Genomic DNA, 20,260 nt, shown 5'->3' with positions numbered 1-20,260 from the left:
AACATGGGCATCTAAAATATCTCACTTAAATATCAACCAGCACTAAGATTCTACAGCAGGTTCTCAGATTTCTCTGTTTCAGATTTGACCTTAATTTCTGTGTAGAAATGAGATAATAGCACCCAGATGATTTGTAAGTGCTTACAAGAGAATGGTTAAAAACTGGAGGCTCTGTTCTTTTGCCAAATACTGCATGTCAGGAAGGTGTAGAAATCCACATAGACAGTGAGGACATGGGACTCAGTTCTACTACTGAGAGAGTCAGTATCTGAATTTCTTTATTGATGAAACATGGCTACTCACCCCACTTTTCAGTGTAATCTTTTAATCTTTTAATATAGCTTCATAATAATTTGAATGAAACATGCTAAGAAAGTTCTGAACATTATTATCCACTTGTACTCTTATCTTCTTTAGCTTAGCAGTATAGTCCCAAAACATGTGCTGTCCCTACAAATATTCAGAGAAACGGAACCTATTTGATTTCTGAAGTATCACCCTGATTGATTTATGAAAGAAATGTTTGCTTTCTCCCAAGTGCTCACTGCTTACCTAGTAAGAAATTTCATCTGAAAATAATCTCTTCTGTACGAAACCATTTTTCTTTCTTGCTCTGAAAGCTACTGTGGAAATGCATGTACATGTATATACGTTTCTGTGTTTTTATAAAGTCCAAATTCTGGTTGCAGACAAATACCTGAAAAATGCACACTTGTAATACGAACCTTTAAAAATACTCCCAGAAAGCAAAGAAGTTAGACAAAAGGAGCAACTAAAACAATAAAACTTGAAAATTGCCAGAAAATATAATTATCTGAAATGGAAATAAGATGTGTACTAGGCATTGTAAAAATGCAACAATGATGCTTAGATATAGGAAGCAGCAGAAATAAAGAATGGAAGATATGAATAATGAAAATAAAAAGCAGTGTAAATTCTGACCAATGGCATCATATAACATGGGTTAAATGAGAATTTCAAAAAAATAACAACAAAAATCAATCAAACTTGATGGAATCAGTAGATAAGCAAGTAGTAAAGGAGAAGGTAAGGTTACTGCAGCAAAGCTGTACATCCCTTAGGTTGATGTGCTACAGAACAGAACAGGGATGTTCCTGGTAAAACACTCCTTACAGGAGTTGATCTGAGGAAATCTCACGTTTTGGAAGAATGTCTCAGAGACAATCTCACTGCTGACAAGAAAGGGTTTTAGCATAAATCAGTGCAGTAAATAGTAACAACTTACTAGGAGCAGATGCTGCTCACCCAGGAGCTCAGAGGCAGCTCACATACGAAACTGCTTGGCCACTCAGTGAGCTCAGTAAGTGCTGCTTAAATCACCTCAGGGCCAGAGCTACAGGAAAGTGCAATCCAACTTTGAAAAAGATCCAGGATGAGCAGTTGCAGTTCTTCCATACTGTGTCTTTGGCCTAGTCTTGGTCTCTTTCCTGGACCTTGGATCTATGTGTCCTTGTCTTTAGTCTTGTCTCTGCCTTTGTCTTCTGGATGCAATTCACATCAAACAGGCTGTGGTCCCCTCGGGAGCCCCCTTATAGAGTCACCCTTTTCAGGCTGTTCCCTTCTGGCCCATTTGTCTTGGTTCTCTTTCAAGGCAAATCAGGACATGGGTAATGACCTATGCTGTGTAGTTAAAGTGGAGCTAGAACAGAGTAGGAGGATTATTTGGGTTCCACAGTAAAAGCTCCTAGGAGGACTCATCAATAAAACAAATCTTGAGACAAAATGGCACAGTTAAATGGCCCATTTTCCTAATGGGCCATCAAAGCACCTCGGGAACACATTGTGGCATTTGTATGTATAACGGAGGAGGTGTGTACTGCAGCCACAAGCTGCAGAAGCTAAACCAAAGTTTTGAGATGGTTCAGGCTAAAACTGATGCATCATTTCTCAGCACAGCTTATAGGACACACTCTTCACACCTGTAAGCATTTTCTGCAGGAAGCAGTTAGTGATCCCAGCTGAGACAGGGATTAAAGCAGCAAACAGGCTGTGAGTGCTGATGGGGCATTCCTGACTGTTTCTGGAAATGTGTCCCACTTGCACAAATGGCAAACCACTAGAGAGCAGCATTAAATCAGGACTTCTGCTATGTAAAATAATGCTTTAGTGTGATGTTTGCAGTTGGACACTGGTTTCAGACCAGATTTTACCAGAATCAGGGAGGCTATAGACCAGCCAATCTCATCTGGCTCAGTCCCAATACTCAAATACTGAAAACAACCTTTGTAGCTTGTCTCCAGGAACCCAAATTTCCCCATGCATCAAGTTCAAAAGCTATAGTTAAGTTCTCTTCAGCCTACAGCTACTGCAAATCAGAGAAAACCGACTGTGCTGGAAATGCTTCAGCTGATTCCTGTCTCTAGGCATTATCTGGGGTTAAGGCTCACTGACCCCTGGAGTTATCTCCAGTGCAAAGTCTTTGGACTTGTGCCTCTCCTTTCTAACATGATGGTATCATACTGACACTGGAAAGCTAAAGGATAAGTGGTGGTAAAATAGCAGAGATCACACTGCTGCAGGAGATCTGGGAGGAACAGAGTCTGCACACATGATGGGTTTAAACTGATTTCAACATAGTTCAGTACTGACACTGGTGATTTTTTTCTTTTAAAGAATACATATTTCTTTTAAATTAAAACATACCCAAAATGTGGAAATATGTCAATATATGCAGTGGAATAAAATGCTGTAACAAACACTTCAATTGACTGATTATAATAAAATTAGCATTCAAAGGATTTTTGTATCAAGTGTATGGTTTGCTCAAAGGCTGTGAAAGGCTGGCTTTTGCTGCCTGGTAACTGGGACAAAGTAAGGACCAGGGACCTGATTTAAATCTTATTTTTGTGATTTTGACCTTTTCTGCAAAAGCTAAAACACTTTTGCACTTGATCAAGGTCAATGATTTAATTATTCTAAACTGATTAACTGACTCACAACTCAAAAGCAGGAAAGCTCATTTTCTTCTCTCAATCAGTTAATGAGGCATGAATTGCATGCTTTCACTAATCCTAGCATCCTGAAAGACAAAATATCTGTAAACAGTTAAGCCTTAAATAACATAATTTTAAACACAAAGGATTTTTTGTGTATGTTTTTATTGTTTAACTCTTTTCAGCCCGTTATAGTATAGTATAATAGCTTCATTTAATGGCTATAAAGTTATTTTAAAATGCTCTTCCGCAGAACCTGACTTCCACCTAAATGCAGGGTTGCTCAAAACAGCCTTAAAAAGAATTGTTATGTAGGAAGTGCAATGCTTTCTATAACTGTTACTTTAAAAATTAAGATTTTTAATGTAGTAAGGACAGTTGGCCTCTTTAAACAAGTAGAGATATCTGTGATTCCTCCTCAAAGGTAATAAGCTTCCTAAGGTGAACACACCATTGAGTTATGCCAACTGTTTGTTCACTAGAAATTGCCAGCATAACCTTTGAGTGAATAGCTGAGGAACTGAGCTTTAATGTGATATTCCACTGGCTGCTTAGACAATCACATAGCCATTCACCCTCCTGAATTTTGTTTCCCTTCACAGGAAGGGAACCCTTCATAGGTTCATTCACTCCAATGCTTTAGCCAGGGAAAATGCCTCTATACTTTCTCATTATGGAAAAAATATGGGACATACTATACTTAATGCTTGTGAGGATACCTGTTACTGATACAGGACTAGGGAAAAAACATCTACTTAAACACCTTCAGGTGTTTGTTTTTTCTAACTTTGTCATTTAATATTTTGCCAAGAGTGATTTGGATTACATGGCAGAAGAAGTGCCCATTCTGTGTCATGGAATAAAGGTGAAATTAAGTAAGCATCCCCAAAAATGTGTTAAACATAATATTAAAATTTATAACAAATAGCAGTGATAAAATATGTGGCAGATCAAGGACAGAGTGGCTAAGAATGAGAACTGTCAAATGCAATGTAATAAAAGGCATATGGGAGAAGTAAAGCAAATTAGAGCTGGGTAGTCAAATTATTTGGATAGATAATGAAACCAAGACCTGAAGAGTATTCTGGTAGAATATCAAAGCAGATAATGTAGACATGCAGCATCAAAAAGGAAATTTGCATCTATGAGACAGCTCCTGATAATGTGTTATCAGGTGATACAAGACTTTGGTTTATAAATTAGCCTTGAAAAATACCCAGTTGTTTCTGGCAGTCAGGAAAACTAATTAAACCATGGGATAAATCGCTTGATTTGACGGTTTGTGTTTCGGGGGTTTTTTCCCCATGAAATGAATATGCAAAACTGTATGGCAGAACTTCAAAGGGCCCTCCCATCCCTGCTTACTGCACACCTGGAGTGACCCAGCTGCAGGCTCTCCACACTGATCTGGACTTGTTCTCTTGCTTTTATTGCCTAATAACTTCTCCTGTCTCCTCTGTCATTTTGTGATATGTAGCAGCAGAAATATGCTCCTGTGACTCCTTCTGTCTCTCTTTTAGGCCTGATCTAGAATAGACACAGAGGTTGCTTGGAACTGTACTGGAAGACCTCTGGTTAATGATGTTACCAACTAATGAGGACTTCTAAACTTCATCCTCTGATTAGCCAAACAAAAAAGAGCCCTTTTTATCTGCACCTCATTATTTTTCTACATGGTAATGATAAATGAAAATAAATTGTAGAAGTCACAGAAATGTGGACTGTTTTAGGAAGTTGAGGAGCAAACTATTAGAAGGGTAACATTAAAATATTAGTAGCAAAGCTTTACATAATATCAGTGAAAATTTTCCTAGCAAAGTACTCTTTAAAAACAAAGGACCAGCCCATATATCTCTCTGGAAAGGCACTTGCCATCTTGATTTGCTGTGAAGTACACAGGTTCCTCAAAATATTGTCTTTGCAGGAGTCAAAACTCCTACAGCTTCTCAGTATTTGTGCAGGGATTGAAGCTGGGAGAGGAAAACAGGATTTGCCTGCCTATAGTGATGTTCATGTGCCTTTAGCATGAATATTCTAATTCTTTGCCTTACTCTTACAGTGTGAGGTTTCTAGGATTTGGCCTGCTTTTCTAATCTTGTTTCTATTCATGGACATCAAAGGAAGGAGAGCATCCCAGAAGCTAGGAAGACAAAACTCTGTGACCTGGTGGTTTTATGTGTTTGTAGACTCCAGAAAGACACACAATTTCTGTCCACAATGATTATATTGCAAGACACCATGTTGAAAAAACAATTTCTGTCGACAATCAGATTCATCTCTGACTCCGAGAGATTTTTAGTGCTTCTGGCCAGAAATGCTGGGCTGGGAGCTGTGCACAGAGGGGACAGGCAGATAGATGGGCTGTGCAGAGCAGGCTGTCTCCTGGCAGCAAACTAAGGAGTTACTATTACAGGTAGTCAGTGGGGATGGATCAAAGGGTTCCTTGAGATGGAGTTTGCCTGTAAACAGACTGCAGCCGGATATCCTGTCCCTTGGTCAGCAGTGAGGGGACCTGCAGCAGCTCATGGCTTCTTCTTAGAATTAAAGATGAGTCACTTAAAGGTTACTGAATTTTCTTTCCTATTGCTCCACTTCCTCTGTTTTCTAAAGATAAATAAGAAATGAGAGCCTGGAAATTCTCTTGAGAGGTCCTGCAGCTTGTTTGTTTTGTGGAAATACTTCGTGTTATCTAATTTTGTTACGCTTGTTAACAACAGCAGCAGCTTTCCCATAAAACTTGCCCCAAGTAAACTAACCACAATTTTGAGAACTGAGCTGCAGAGCAGAGAAGTTCATCTTGGAAATTTGAAGATGAAGTACTTTCTTCTGCCAACTCATTTAGCATTTCTCTGTAGCTTTGCACTAAGTAAACCTGTCCAGGTGTGTCCCTGCTCTGAGATGTTGAGAATTTACATTGCTGCTGCTGAGTTGCTTTATCTTAAAATTAATTAGAAACTCTTGCTGCTGTGAATCTACTTGATAGAAGTTTTCTGCTATGGAGATGAGCATGTACTAAAATATATGTACTTTTTTTTTCTCCAGATAGCTACAAGAAAGAATGACTTAGGTGAGTTTGATTGTAATTATTATATAAATAACTACAGGTTTTGGTGGAGCTACATCAATATCATGATTTGGTATATTTTTCTCTTTGAAAATGTTTTGGGGTTTTTTTCTACCATCAGTGGAAGGCAATTCACGGAACTCAAATGTGTTTTAAAGTCACATTCATTTTGATTTTTTATGCTGTTGTGATAAAGAAATTATGAAGAATTATTGAACAATTGCTACATGAAATGTTCTTTTCCATATGTAGCTCTAGCAAACCAGAGTATTTTTCACTTTATTTTCTATCTTATGTGATATATGGTACTTTCCTGTCTGCTATACCCAAGATTTCTGTAATTTTTTTGCTTAATAACAGATAGCTTTTGTCTGTGAGAAATGTATTCCCAGTACTTTAGAGTCAGAATTGAGGAGCACGTCACAATGTCTTATGTTAAATGCACAGTTAACCTGGCCATTAATAGTTTGCATACATTCAGTATGCATGATAAAAATAGTCATTTATTTAATACTAATGTATTATTAATCCTATTTTTACAAAGGTCAGTTATGTTTTTTCTTTAATTCCACAAGTTCTAATGAAGAGGACAATGACTTAAAACACTTAGCATTCCCCTCTGAAAGCTCCCAAAGCTTCTTAAGCTAAAGTTTATTTAGTCACAACGTTGATTACAGCTGCACTATGACATTTATATTAATACTAAATTTTTCTACCCAGGAAGCAAGGCAGACCTAATCAGTCTTAGCATACTAATCCTTCCTCACATTATTAGGAAATGAATTTCAGTGAAAGAAATTTCCAAATATGCAAAATCTTGGTTAGTGTGTACCTCTTGTCTCCCTTTCTGCACATGTGTTTGCCTTCTCAGTGCCTTGTATGTTCTTTATTTTCTGCACCTGCCAGGTAGTGAAATAGCTGTGTATGAAGGAGACATCCTCCTGAGAAGAGGGCGACGCAGTGCCATTAACTGTGAGAGCTGTTTGTGGCCCAAGTCACAAGATGGACTGGTCAAGGTTCCAGTTAACATCTCTTCTGATTTCTGTGAGTGTATGCAAACGGATGCTCTAAAGTTAGCCTTGATTTTCCAGTCCCTAACCCCCTGTTATTTTATGTTTCACTGGCATGCACCAAAAGCAATCTTTGCACAAGTGAGAATTTATTGACACGTCTCTTTTCTATTCTGTTAGCCCTATGGAAGTTTGGCTAAGACTCCAAACAGATCACACTAAAATATGTAGTTATTTGGGCCAATAGTCAGGTAATTAATTGTAATTTCAAATATTAGCTTGTTCCTGTTAGCTACAATGTACTTTGATATTTAGCAAGTACATTAGAAGAGGCATAATTTGTTCCCATTATGAATGTATTTTTGTCATAATTACCACAAGGAACATGTTTTTTAATGCTATAATTTTCTTTTAAATCTCTCACAGAAATATTCCCACACTATAACCCCTGTCGAGACAAAAATGGAGCAAAGATCCTTGGAGATATTTTTCCTTTTTTGATTCCCTCTAGTCAGTCAATAGTTCTGTCCTATGCAAAAGCTGCAGGAGTGAATTCCATACAGACCCTTCTTCAAAGATCTTCCCTTGAGAGAAAACGGCATGGAAGTAAAATACAGCCTGAGCCTGATCCCTGTTCCTCAGGGAAAGGAACTGAGAAAAGCTCAATCTCTGTGTTATCTAGGCTGCTTCTCTGCCCATGTGCCTCCAGAACTGCAGTATACACTTTTATGGATGGGTGAGGGTTATTTCCTCTAACTCTCTCTCTCCAAAGTTTAAATATTAGGAAATTGAGATACACATCAGTTGCAGATGATTCATAACTGAGGAAGCCAAATTAAGCCAAAATGTTCCAAAGTAGATAAACACTCTGATCTTTATTTGGTACCTGAGCCTTGGCTGTCTCAAGTGATTCAAAGGGGGCTGTGGCAGGCATTTGCTCTTTCTGATAAACAAAATAGGGTTTTGGTGCTTAGCTACAATCAGCTGGCTTATTTGGGATACTCTAATCCAACTATTTGTATCTGAAACTGCCTCATTTCTTCTGTTCTGCCTAATGGAAGGAACAATGCCAATCTTTTGCTTTCCATCAGCTGTCTCCTAAATAATATGTGTATGGGATAGCTGTAATTGTTATACTTCCCTAAAAAAGTCCAGTCAGTTTGAAAATCTGTGAATGTTTGGTGCCCTTTTTTTACTATACTTGTATGATAAAGAGCTAATGAGTGCTGTGAAGTTTCAAAGGAATGCACCCCATCAATGCACCTTGATTTTTGATTAACCAAGAAAGATTTCTCCTGCCCCCCTTCTCTTTCTAGCAATAACAGAGAGGTCTTGGATTGCTGATGCTTTGCAAGAGATCTCCACGCTGACCTGTGTGCAATTTGTAAATCGCACTACAGAAACAGACTATGTTTATGTTGAACGAGGGCAGAGGTAAGCTCCCTGTCTCCTGAGAGTGGCAGCACTCAAAAGGTCTTTTTGATTTTTTTCTGGTTTGTTTTGGATTTAAGTAATTGTTTTGTTGGTTTGTTTTGTTTTTTTTTTCATGCTAGCAGTAAAGATTTAGAGAGAAGGTACAATTTTTCATTTTTCTTTAGATATATTGGTAGTTACATCAGCTAATAGGCTGCAGGAATAAATGTGTGTGTGGATTTAAAGATAATGGGGTATAAGTCCAAATAAGACATTTTACTTAATTGTTGTAAAAATTTAAATAAGTATAATTGTTTCGGGTTTTGCTTAACACTTTATACTGCTTTGCCTTAGTTTGATATAGCCAATTTACTGGTTTAAAATTTGCCACCCTCAGCACAAAGGCTTTATTTTCCTCCCACCATGTCATTTGGCAGCTTTCAGAAGTTTAGATATCTCATGCCAGTGATTATTGCATGTCCCCTGCTGTGGCTGCATATCTAGAGAACCTTGGTGACATAATCAATACATCTATATATTTGTATTTGCTAAATGTGATCCTTTTGCTTATTGATTGCTTATTCTTAGCTGCTGGTCTTACTTTGGAAAGATTGGAGGACGCCAAGCAGTAGGCCTGGTGAAAAATGGTTGCATGGATAAAGGAGCAATTCAGCATGAAATGAACCACGCACTGGGTTTCATCCATGAACAGGCACGGAGTGATCGGGACAGGTTTGTCAAGATTATGTGGGAACACATAGTGGCAGGTATGTCCACTAAATCTTAAGAGAAAATATATACTTACAGTTAAAGGAGAACATTTCTCCTGTGAACAGCAATGCAAATAAGAACCATGATTAATGCTGGCTGAATTGCAGCAGCAGCAGCACATTCAGTGTGATGGAATTTCTTGTTCAGTGTTTGTGTTAAGGGAATTTCTGTGGCTACACTGTGAAAGATGCAGCCCAAAAGTAGCTCTATATTCTTATTTTGATTGTCATCTTGAGCCCAGACCCCAAAATACCAGATCATCAGGATTACAAAATGTTGTTGCAACAACTTGGCCAGGAGGCAAGACTATGGTATCCTTAACTGAGGGGGGTGAAGTGCGACATTGAAGATCATGCTGGGGAATCACACAACAGTTCTATCACAGGAAAGCCATGGAAATAGGGGGAGGCATCCAGTAGGCATCTTGGCAGTGAGTGAAATGTATCCTAAAATGTATATGAACCAGGGGCTCAGTGTGGAGGCATTGGAAACACATGCAACCATTAGCATTTCCAAAATTCTGGGACCTGGCTTGATGTGAGAGGAAAGACTGCAATTATTTCCTCCTTGTGGACAGGATCATAGACACATGAAAAGAAGGAGCCATGGGAAGCAATCAGGAGTGGTAATTCTGTAGAGGAAAACTAAGTGGATACTATTAATGGAAAGGAATGCAGAATGAATTGTTTGGGCACGTGCCCGTGATCTGTGTGCTGGGAACATGGGCTCATCATATACAAGAGCTCCAGGCTCTGAGGAGGAAAGGGTAGGGAGAATGGCAAGAGGTCCAAGGGAAAGTGAGAAAGTGGTACATAGAAGGAAAATACCAGAAGAAAGTATGCAGGGCGTCACTTGTCTGACAGCTGTTTAGAGAGCTGAGTAACCCATAACAATTATAAAAATACAATAGTCTATTTAGTTAATTATAGAAAATAATAGTAAAATGAGGCCAGACAATTGAATACCAAATTCTATTAAGTCTCTTCAACAAATTAGATACTCAACTACACAATATCATGCACAGCTAAAAATATATCCATCTTTTTCTCCAGATGGAACTTGATTGTTTTTATTGCAAATTCCTAACACACTGCTCTCCAAACTTTCTTCAGCAATTCCCATGACATCCTAAGTAAATTCCATTTGTGTTGTTCTTTATTGAGGTTTCAGCTCCAATGTTAAGGTGTAATTTTGCTGTGAGTTGTTTGCCATTGTACAACAAGGGTGTGCCATGTTTGAAATGTCAGCAAAGGATGTGCTAGGAAAGAGAAGTTGAAATCATGAAGTTATATACACTAAACACACGTAGTCTTACAGCAGTTTTGCAAAGGGAACTCCACAGGTTCAGATGTCATAATTCCTGAAGGATACAGATGTAACTAAGCTGTGATTCAGGCACAGTGTCATGAAATGATAAATGAGGGGGAAGAGGTAAAGAAGACAAGGCTATGCCAAAGGAGATGAGGTATATCATCAGTATTTTGAGTAGTTGGCATGGCTGGAGAATGAGATTATTTGTGTAGCAAGGAGCTGGAATGCAGAGTGTGTACTGTAGGGAAAAAATGCAAGGATATGCAGGGAAAAGGATATGGAGAAAGAGTTATGTTCATGAGGACTGTAATGTTACAACTTGCTGCTGTTAATGCTGCTGATGGCAGAGCTCCTGCTGACCTTGGTGGTGCAGAACTAGACCTCAAGACCTTTTCCAGTGTCTCAGCTCTCTCACACAAGCTGTTTTTCTCTTGACAGGACTTTCATATTGTTAATGTTTTCTGGGTTTTGTTTTTATCCAGCAATTTACCTTGGAAGCCATCCTACTTCTTTGTTTTGATAAAATGAAGCCTGGTCAGTTGCTGTCCACTTAGTTACTTGAAACTCAGCTTGTTTTTCCTACATTTTTGGGAAAAATATATTCAGAGTCTTCAGCCATAATTTCCTTTTCAGCTCTTCTGAGTCATTGCACTTACATTCTGGCAGAGGTAGATTTTTTTTTTTTTCTTTTATGAGAGTGGAAAAGATGGGGTAAGTCCCAAAACATGTGCAGGTCTAGACAGCCAGATCTCTTTGGCATGTGATGAGGTAGGTAGTAGTTTGCTGGCAGCACCTCAGTCCAGCTAGGATGCTGTCACTTTTTCTTTATTTAGCAAACTAATTCAGCAAAGCAATTCTGTGCCAAACAGTAGCCATATGCTTCAGTGTTTCACCACGTTTGAACTGTGTTCTCTATTCATCACCTCAAAAAAAATTGCACACTTGCTGGCAATTCTTTCTGAAGTTAGTATAGCAGATAAGAAGGACTGAGATTAAAACGGAGTCAGGAAGGCCAATGCTGTTGAGAAACAGTTTAAGCCTTAACTGAGTTTTAGAGCTATGAAAAGCTCCAAATCCATGTTTATCCCCAAATTTCTATTAGTTGGGATTTCAAATCTTTTTGCATCTCTTAGCTGTCAGCCCAGGACCAGTGCTGAAGGACATTACTGGCTGAGATTTGCTCTAGCTGGAAGCCTGCCAGCTGAGCTGTGTAGATGTCAAGGATGTCCAACTCCAAACTCTTGTCCAGATGGTCTGTGGTTTACAAACCACATTTGTAGTTACAATAATGAAGGTACAGAACTGGAAAGGAGTGCTCAGTGGCTAGTGCTTTACTCTTAATGCCAGGCTGGCTGCATTCAGCTCCCTGCTCTGACAGTGCTTGTTTGCCTGTCTCACCATGGAAGAGACCCAGCATATAATTCATACTCATGATCTCCAGTCAGTGAGAAAAATAAGTATGAAACTCCCTCCAACTGTGTCTCTCTTTCTTTCCCTCTCCTCTGACTATCCTGGAAGCCTTGAGGAATAGCTTCCATGCCTAACTTGAAGAAATAAAGCTAGGTGACATGAAATTCAGTCTCTGTCCCTGGGGCCCAGCCCTGTATCAGTGTAACACCTTATCTCATATTGGCTTTTATGGCTGATGAAAAGTGATGAGATGCTCAGCAGCTGTTCTGACAGAATTTGTTTTTCTGCTTCATGTGAGTCATATCACTTCACTCTAGTCACTGCTGATGGGTTTGAGCAGAGACAAAGCCAGAACATGTCTGGTAGCATGGGCTCTGGGGCAAGTAACAGGGAAAATATGTTCCTTTCTTTTGTGGCACTAGGACTGAGCATGACATCACCCACGCATAGCTCCTAATTTTTCATCTAGGTGGTCAGCCAGATTTCCCCCTCAAGGTATGAATACAACTTTTGGGACATAGGTTGGATGCTTACAGTATTCAAGATAATGCACTGAAATGTGTTTGGAGACATCCAATATGAAGATGGACAGAGGAATACTTTTGTTTGAAGAGTAGAATGTATTCATTGATTATATCAAAACTTATTTGATGAACTTTATATTCTGAAGCATACTAGACTGTAAAAATGGGTTCCCATGGATTTCAAAAATCTCTGGTGGCTCTGATAGGTCCAAGATCTCATTAGAACACATATTAGTGTCCTATGTTACTCTCCAGATTATGACAGCAGGCAGTGCACTATTAGAGCAGTAATAATTGCTCTGACTGAAATGCTGCTTTCCTACCTTACAGGGGAACAAGGGAACTTTGGAAAAATGAATTCCAAAAACCTGGGCCTTCCCTATGACTACTCTTCAGTGATGCACTATGGCGCGTAAGTTGTTTGCAGAAATATCCTTTCCAAGGAACAGCTTTCAGACCTTCTGTTCAGATCTAGGAAGAAGAAGTTGCTCTGTGCAGGGAGTGACTTTTGCTGTTCATTTGAGTGCATGGACATAATTAAGGGTGAGCATGCTTCCTTTGTCAGCAGGATTCCTGGAAAACAAGTTGATATGGATAGCAACAAAACATAGGACGTTTTTCTTCCAATGTACTCTTGCCTCTTGCTAAAGACCTTTGACATGCCTCTTGCCCAAAGTCTAATTCTACTGAACCACTGATCTAAACCAGTTCTGAAGTTTAAATTATTTTAGTAACATCTAATCACAGACAACAACATTCAAGTGTAGAGGCAAGAAAAATGGAATTTTTTAATTTAATTGAGATGTTGTATGCTGCCTTCTGTTAATCTAATCTGGGAACACTGTCTAAGGCTGCATTTTAGTCCATAATGTACAAGCTTGTATCACATACCTTCTCTTTTATTTCCACAAGCAAGTAATAATTTCTGAACAAAACCATGAAAAAAAACTGGACTAGGAGAAGGCAGGAAATTGCAGATAGCAATTAGTAACAGAGACAGAACTATTTCTGCTCCTCTGCCTCAGGAACCAAGAAGGTGGGATTCAGTCCATTCTGCTGGACATTACTGAAAGGCCCTTTCACTCAGGACAGAGCAGCTTTTTCTGCTTCCTTGCTTCCACCTGCTGAACATCAAGTATCTGCCATGCTGGTCCTCTTCAGGGAAGGCTACCAGGTCTCTGAGAAGCTTCTTGTCTATTTCCATTAAAATTCTGTTTACATAGTGCATGAGAAATGATAATGCAGTTAGAGAAATTCCCTGTCTATGAAAAGCAATCTAGAAATGTGATTTCCTTATTTCTACAGGTATGATTTCTCCAGCACTCCAGGAAAACCAACTATTGTACCAGTTCCTGACCCTTCTATACCTATTGGGCAGAGAGATGGGCTGAGCAACTTGGATGTAGCTAAAATCAACAAGCTCTACAAGTGCAGTAAGTGCTGTAGATAGAAGGCATATGAATGCAGCTGATGTCTGAAGGCACTGACAGACATCCCCCAAAGGAATGTGGCTCATAGTCCCTTCACTACACCTCTCTCACCCTACAAAAGGAAACAGAACTGTCCCTGTGCCAAACTGCTGCCTTCTTGGAAAGGACTTTCCAAGGAAAGGAATTTACTTTCAATTATTCACTCTCATTTTAAGATATCCTCACCTAATCCCTGCTCTTGGAGATAAGCAAAATCCATCAGAGAACTCATGGTTGCTACCCCTGTCAAATTCTCATTTCAGGAAAGCTCTGAAGGTTGCAAAGCATGTAAGCTCTCCTCAGCCATGAGTATAGCTTAGAGTCATGTGCATCAGTAGTGCCAGCAGATTTGTGATTTCTCTTAATTAAAAAATGTCTGCAGGGCTGTAAGCATGGGTGATATTCAGCCTGATCAGAACCCCTTGGAGGAGAAAACCATAGGCATTTTGAATAGATATCTACTTTCTTGCCACATCCATTTCTTAACTCATCCCTGTGGTATCTTAAGGTCTAGCAATACCTAACACTCCTCTGTGAACAGGAACTCTTCAGCCAAGATGCACAAAACAGGTATAACATCATGCTCCTGCACTGCATGGGTTTTGCATTAACTCCCAGAACAAAGGCTAATTGATTTATATGGTGTTTGACTTTTCTGAGATGTTATTCAATTAGTTTCCACCAAAACAGCAAGAAGCATTAACAAGACCTAAATATTAGTGTACTAAATTCTACTCTTGTGTTAGAACTTAGTTAAATAATTAGAATTTAGAAGGAATTAACATTCTTTCAGTTGGATTGTTAGGTACAGAAATCATTGCTGAGAGTGGTTCCTCCAAATTCACAACTGCAGATGAGACAACTTTACAATTCATGTGTCTCAAAGATAGTGATAACAAGTATTTAGTGATATTTATTCTTGACAGTTGGGCTGGGAATGAATCACATTTCAGTACCATTACTATGCAATTTCATAATTAGATCTGTATTTTTTGGAAGAAAAGCACTAAATTTAAAAAAGAGAGAAAAACTTGGGGACTAAAAAAAACCAATAAAAAGTCTGGTTGTCTCAAGAAAAGTAGGAAGCAAGAGAAAAATGTCAAAAATTCCTATGAGCAGATGTCATATATTCATATTTTGGAATTTGGGGAGTTACATAAAATGCAAAAAATGAAGATGTGGAAAAACAAAAGACAGATGAGATCAGATGTTGTATACCAGTCACTAGGTCTGTAAGTCGACTTTAGTGCTCTCTGTTACCATTTTCCCTCAGTGACTACCTCTCCTTGCTTTGACAGAATCTTGTTTTCAAATTTGATTTTTGCACACACTTATGAATACACACAGTTGCTAATAGAAATTTATGTACTGCAGTCATTGAAAGTACTTCTGTGATTGAAGCTAAGGAAGTCCATGAAAGATCCAGGCCTTTTTTGTAAACTAATATATTGTGAACAAAGCTCTATTATCTTTTAAAAAAACATTAGTAGCTGAAACAGGCAAGTACTTCAACTACCTTTATTTCACTTGCAGGTTTTCAATAATTTTTAGACCAGGAACAGCAAAATAAGCAGTAAGCAGTATAATTAACTTATACAAGCTTGACTGCTGCAAATGGTTGGAGAGACTTGTCAGGCATTATGGGAATATTTTTGTGCAGTTTTCATTCTCTTCAATGCTGTTTGGTTCTTCCCTTCAGATTGCTGCAGCTCTGTGTTGCCTAAACCCAAAGGCTCCTTCTCCTCTGCCAATTACCCATCCCCATACCCAAACAATAGCAACTGCCTGTGGCTGATCCGCATCCGCCGAAGTAAGGTAATTTTTATCAGGAAGAAAAAGGTTTGAAGCACAGTACCCAGGCTACACAGCATTATTTCATTACCATGAGTAACCCCTGGGAGTCAGTTCATGCATCAAGGCATTTATTTTGTTATGCAGTAAATGTAAGTCTCAACAATTTTCATAAGAACTAAGATTATTAGAGGGATTATTTCACTCAATTTTTATCCAGTTCAGATAGGATGGCTTTTCAAAGACAAGCAGTAGTGAAACATCAGTCTCTGGGATCTCAGTAATAGCACATCTAGATGAAATTCTGTACTCTTTTTATATAGAAAGTAAAGTTTCAGTAATAAATGGATAGTAAAATGAATATGAGGGTTTAAGACTTTCCCTGTGTATAACATTACACCCAACTTTTGCTTTTTTGTTTCTCCAGATCTTCCTGCAGTTTGAGGCTTTTGATCTCCAACGCTCCTCAGACTGTTCTTCTGACTATATAAAAATTTACAATGGGAACAGCAAGAGCTCCCCTGTCTTGCTGGACAAGTACTGTGGGAAGGGTCCACTGCCCTCCTTAGTGGCATCTGGATCCACAATGCTGGTAGAGTTTGCAAGTGATGAGAGCATTACAGCCAGAGGATTCAGAGCCTCCTACAACAGGGGTATGAACACTCCTTTACAAAGCTTGGAGAACAGCATTAGCAGTATTTGTACAGAAGAAATGAAAACTTTTACTGTACACTACAGAGTAGGTCTTTGTCATTCTTCACACTTTCACAGCAATTGGAAATGCAGAAGGCCATGATGTGTCTAAAGGTTCACAGGAAACAGAAAATGGGATGTTAGTCTCATGTTAGTTATCCTGAGATCCTACTCACATTCTTTTGAGGGCCTCTGTTAGGCTTCTTCATCTCTCCAGAACAAAGTCTTTAAAAAAAAACAATGCAATGACTGTTCCTGAGATCCTACTCACATTCTTTTGAGGGCCTCTGTTAGGCTTCTTCATATCTCCAGAACAAAGTCTTTAAAAAAAAAAAACAATGCAATGACTGAAATTAATAGGAGCAGTGCAGCCATAAGGTGCTCCAAAGTCTTAGAAAAGTGTCATCTTTACTCTTTTTGCTTTATTCAATTGAGTAATTTCTAGAAAGCACTAGATCTAGCTTGATAATGCAATCTTGAGTAGTTGAGCTGATTCTTTTCTGAAGGGCAGTGAGTGCCATCAGAATGCTATGCTAATATGGTAACAGCTGATTGGAAAGTCAGATACAGCTTTAGATGCAGCTGTTCCCTATCCTCAAAGATTATTTATCAGACATGTTTCTAGTTCCTTCAGTACAGCTGCTGATATAAATACTAAGTGAAGAATTGAAGTACTTCAGCAGTAGGTTTTCATGGTAGCACATTTTTTCTTGGTTTGAAGAAATAATACAGTAGCAAGCTGTATTAAGAAAAAATACAGTAGTAAGCAAGCTCATTTCTACTGACAAAATGCTCTTGTTAATACATCTGGTTTTCTCCTTTACTCCTCAGTGAATTGTGGAGCCACTTTCAGAGATTCAAAGGGAGTCATCACCTCTCCAAACTACCCCAATAAGTACCCCAAAAACCGTGCATGCTTCTGGGTCATCACTTCTCCAGTAGGATACAAGGTAAGGCACAGATTAATTCATTTGTGAATTTCATCACTGTTCTCTGATGAAACCTGTTTCCCTTGAAGAATAAGAGCTGTTATGTCACTTTTTCACCAGATCCTCAGAGTAAAAATCTGAAAGCACAAATTCATTTTAAGAATTTATGCTGGATCTTGGTATCTGAGGTGCTCAGCAAGGGAAAACCTTTACACAAGCAACTGAACTCATGAATCTAGCCTGTACCACAAGGCTTTGTTTTATGCTGGATCTTGGTATCTGAGGTGCTCAGCAAGGGAAAACCTTTACACAAGGCTTTGCTCAAAATAATCCCTAGGTAAGAGCTCCCACTAGAAAACGGAAACATCACACAGGTGCTGTTTTTATATTTCTCTAGAGGAAAGAATGTGAAGTGTGGAAGATCAATCTTGTCCCTTACTTCTCCTTCCAATCCAAATACTGATGAACTAATCAAATAATTTGCTATTAATTTGCATTGCCATATGGAATCAGGATGTGGTGCACACACAGAATTAAAAAATGGTGCCTGCACACAAGGAGTTTAGAGCATTTGTTGTTGTTAAAAAATGGGTAAGAGAAAAGGCTGCAAACTGGAAACAAAATGCTTTGGTTGTATTTTCTCCAGATATCTCTCAAAATGTTATCCTTTGAGCTGGAATATAGTGACAGATGTGTCTATGACTACTTGCTCATACATGATGGAAGCCGCCCTATGTCACCTGCAGTTGGCCCTTATTGTGGGACAGAGAAGGTTGCAGACTTTACTTCCACTGGGAACTTTGTGCTGGTTGAATTCCACAGTGATTTAGTGTGGGAGTTGCCTGGATTTGTGATGAGTTATACATTTGCTAGGTAAGTAAAATACAGACGGGGTTTGAAAAACACAGAATGAGAGTAAGAGTCCAGCTAGCCTCAGGTAAAAGTGAAGATGCCACCAATTTCAGAAAAAAAAAATTATATAACCTGATACCTTTAACAAGCATGAAGTTTGACCTCTTAGTCTTACATCTACAGTGGTGTAATTTCCATGGTGAATCAAGAACAGAAATGTTCCTGCCCATGGGATGCTTCTGTCTGAGACTGTATGCTTCTTGTTATAGTATTCTCATTGCTGGTGTTGCATGGCCAAACACAATAGCAGAGCTGAAACTATGTAAGCAGATTTTCAAGAACTTCTAGTGGTAGAAACTGCCCATAAAAAAATTCAGAACATGACTGTGTAGCAACTTTAACCTGTATTCTGGCAAATGCTATTACCCAACCTAAATGTGCATTCCAGCATGCATACAGAAAATTCTTCAGACACATTTATTTACATTTTGAAGTCAAGATCACAGTTCATATAGGCACCAGAGCTTAGCATGTAACATCACCACTTGACACCAAACAAGTGGTGTCATAGTACAGTATGACACACAGTACCTCAACTCAAAATTTGCACTACTCCTCTGTGAGATGGACCAGATCAGAGAACAGTTTTAACTAATGTAAATAAAGTTAAGAGTAGCAGGAACAAGCACTGAGGGAAAGGGAATTGAATGAAGCACATGCTATTGTCACTTTGCTGTGGCCTGAGTCAGGTATTGCAATTGTCCCTAAGGTGTTACCAAAATACTTTTTAAAAATGAGGCCTGAAAACCTAATGCAAAGACCAGTGAATGTTCTCTCTGGAGAGCATTTTAGGTTTGAAGTACCTTGTCTGTAGAGAGAAGTCCTCCTCCTCTAAAGAGATGGCTGGAGTGGAGACAGAAATCACCACTGTAAACACCTAACACTTTGCCTCGACTTGATGTATTCAGAATTAAATGCTAGTGCCAAGCTGGGAGATGCCAAAACATTATGAATAATAAAAGACTTTGCTGAAATTATGTCTCTGTGAAGAAGAGCATGTAGAAATTGCCAATTTGCTTTCCTGGTGCAACTAAGAAAATTTTGAATGATGATGACTTTGTAGCAGTGGGGGGGGAAGGGTTTAAGATCTGTAATGTTTTGCTTTCTAAGCACTGGTTAATTTTCACTCACAGAAGAATAGTGATAAGTTAAGTTAATAGTGATAGTTGATAAGTTGTGGACATCAGGGTTCAGAGTTTTCTTGCATCATGGTGGGAAAGTGCATGTACAGCAGGCAATAAAGATTTGTATTTCTTACAAGCTCCAATCTTCTGGCTATAAAAAGCATCCCTTCATTTAATTTGACTCACTATGTAGATTGGCATATTTTTGGAGAATATAACCATTTCATCAGCATGTCAGAAAATTAAAGCCTACTTCTATTTTTAAGCTCAGCTTCAGACTGTAAAAATGCAAATTCTTCTCCTTGAGTCTGAGGACTTTGATGGAGGTGCAAAAGTAACAACCCCATGACAACTGTGATTATATAACGAAGTTGAACAGGTCCCTGTTTTAAACAGACAGTGCTGAACAGCTTTGTAACTTGAGTGTGACTTTAGATTCCCTTCCCTTGGTCTGATGTGGAGCTTTACAGACCTGCAATGTTTTAGATGTTCACCCATACTTGGTAAAAGAGCGTGAATAGCATATTCCAAAAGCAATATACCACCTACAGGAATATCGGTCTTGCACTTTGTCCCTAGAAATACAGTTTTAAGTAGGACATTGCCCATGTATAAATACACTCACATTCTGAACTATATGAAGGAAGAGTAACCAGCTAGTAGACACAAGGGACAGCATAGTCAAAAGTTTAGGGTTCAAATACCACCACAACAGGAGGATTTTCAGAAGTTCTAACTAAAGTTCAGCACTTACTTAACACACTATTGAAATCCAAAATGTAAGGATTTAACCATAAAACACAGAGGTATCTAGCAGTGAGGAGGAATATATGCATTCCAATAGATGTGCATAACTCATGACACAAACAGGTGTTACCTTAACTG

The 20,260-nt window shown here is 38.7% G+C and overlaps 1 protein-coding gene across 1 annotated transcript; it reads left to right on the top strand.

The window, feature by feature from the left end:
• Positions 1–5,744: 5,744 nt before the first annotated feature.
• LOC120500419 (embryonic protein UVS.2-like) lies at positions 5,745–19,359 on the top strand. The gene is made up of 11 exons (XM_039705293.1): positions 5,745–5,834; positions 5,997–6,021; positions 6,925–7,062; positions 8,345–8,462; positions 9,030–9,208; positions 12,788–12,869; positions 13,763–13,890; positions 15,626–15,741; positions 16,145–16,370; positions 17,242–17,360; positions 17,986–19,359. The coding sequence occupies exons 1-11, from the start codon at positions 5,766–5,768 to the stop codon at positions 18,214–18,216; spliced, it is 1,431 nt and encodes a 476-aa protein (XP_039561227.1). The 5' UTR covers positions 5,745–5,765; the 3' UTR covers positions 18,217–19,359.
• The last annotated feature ends 901 nt before the right edge of the window (positions 19,360–20,260 follow it).

This window comes from Passer montanus, unplaced genomic scaffold, assembly GCF_014805655.1.
Source record: "Passer montanus isolate IOZ18808 unplaced genomic scaffold, ASM1480565v1 scaffold18, whole genome shotgun sequence".
NCBI classification, from domain to species: Eukaryota; Metazoa; Chordata; class Aves; order Passeriformes; family Passeridae; genus Passer; species Passer montanus.
Note: the sequence above shows the minus strand (reverse complement) of the source record. Positions and strands in the feature narration are given on the sequence as shown.

Coding starts and splice junctions, on each gene's coding strand:
- LOC120500419 (XM_039705293.1), top strand. CDS start 5,766: ATGAAGTACTTTCTTCTGCCAACTCATTTAGCATTTCTCTGTAGCTTT. Junction 7,063..8,344: donor TAACATCTCTTCTGATTTCT/GTGAGTGTATGC, acceptor TTCTCTTTCTAG/CAATAACAGAGAGGTCTTGG. Junction 13,891..15,625: donor CAACAAGCTCTACAAGTGCA/GTAAGTGCTGTA, acceptor TCTTCCCTTCAG/ATTGCTGCAGCTCTGTGTTG.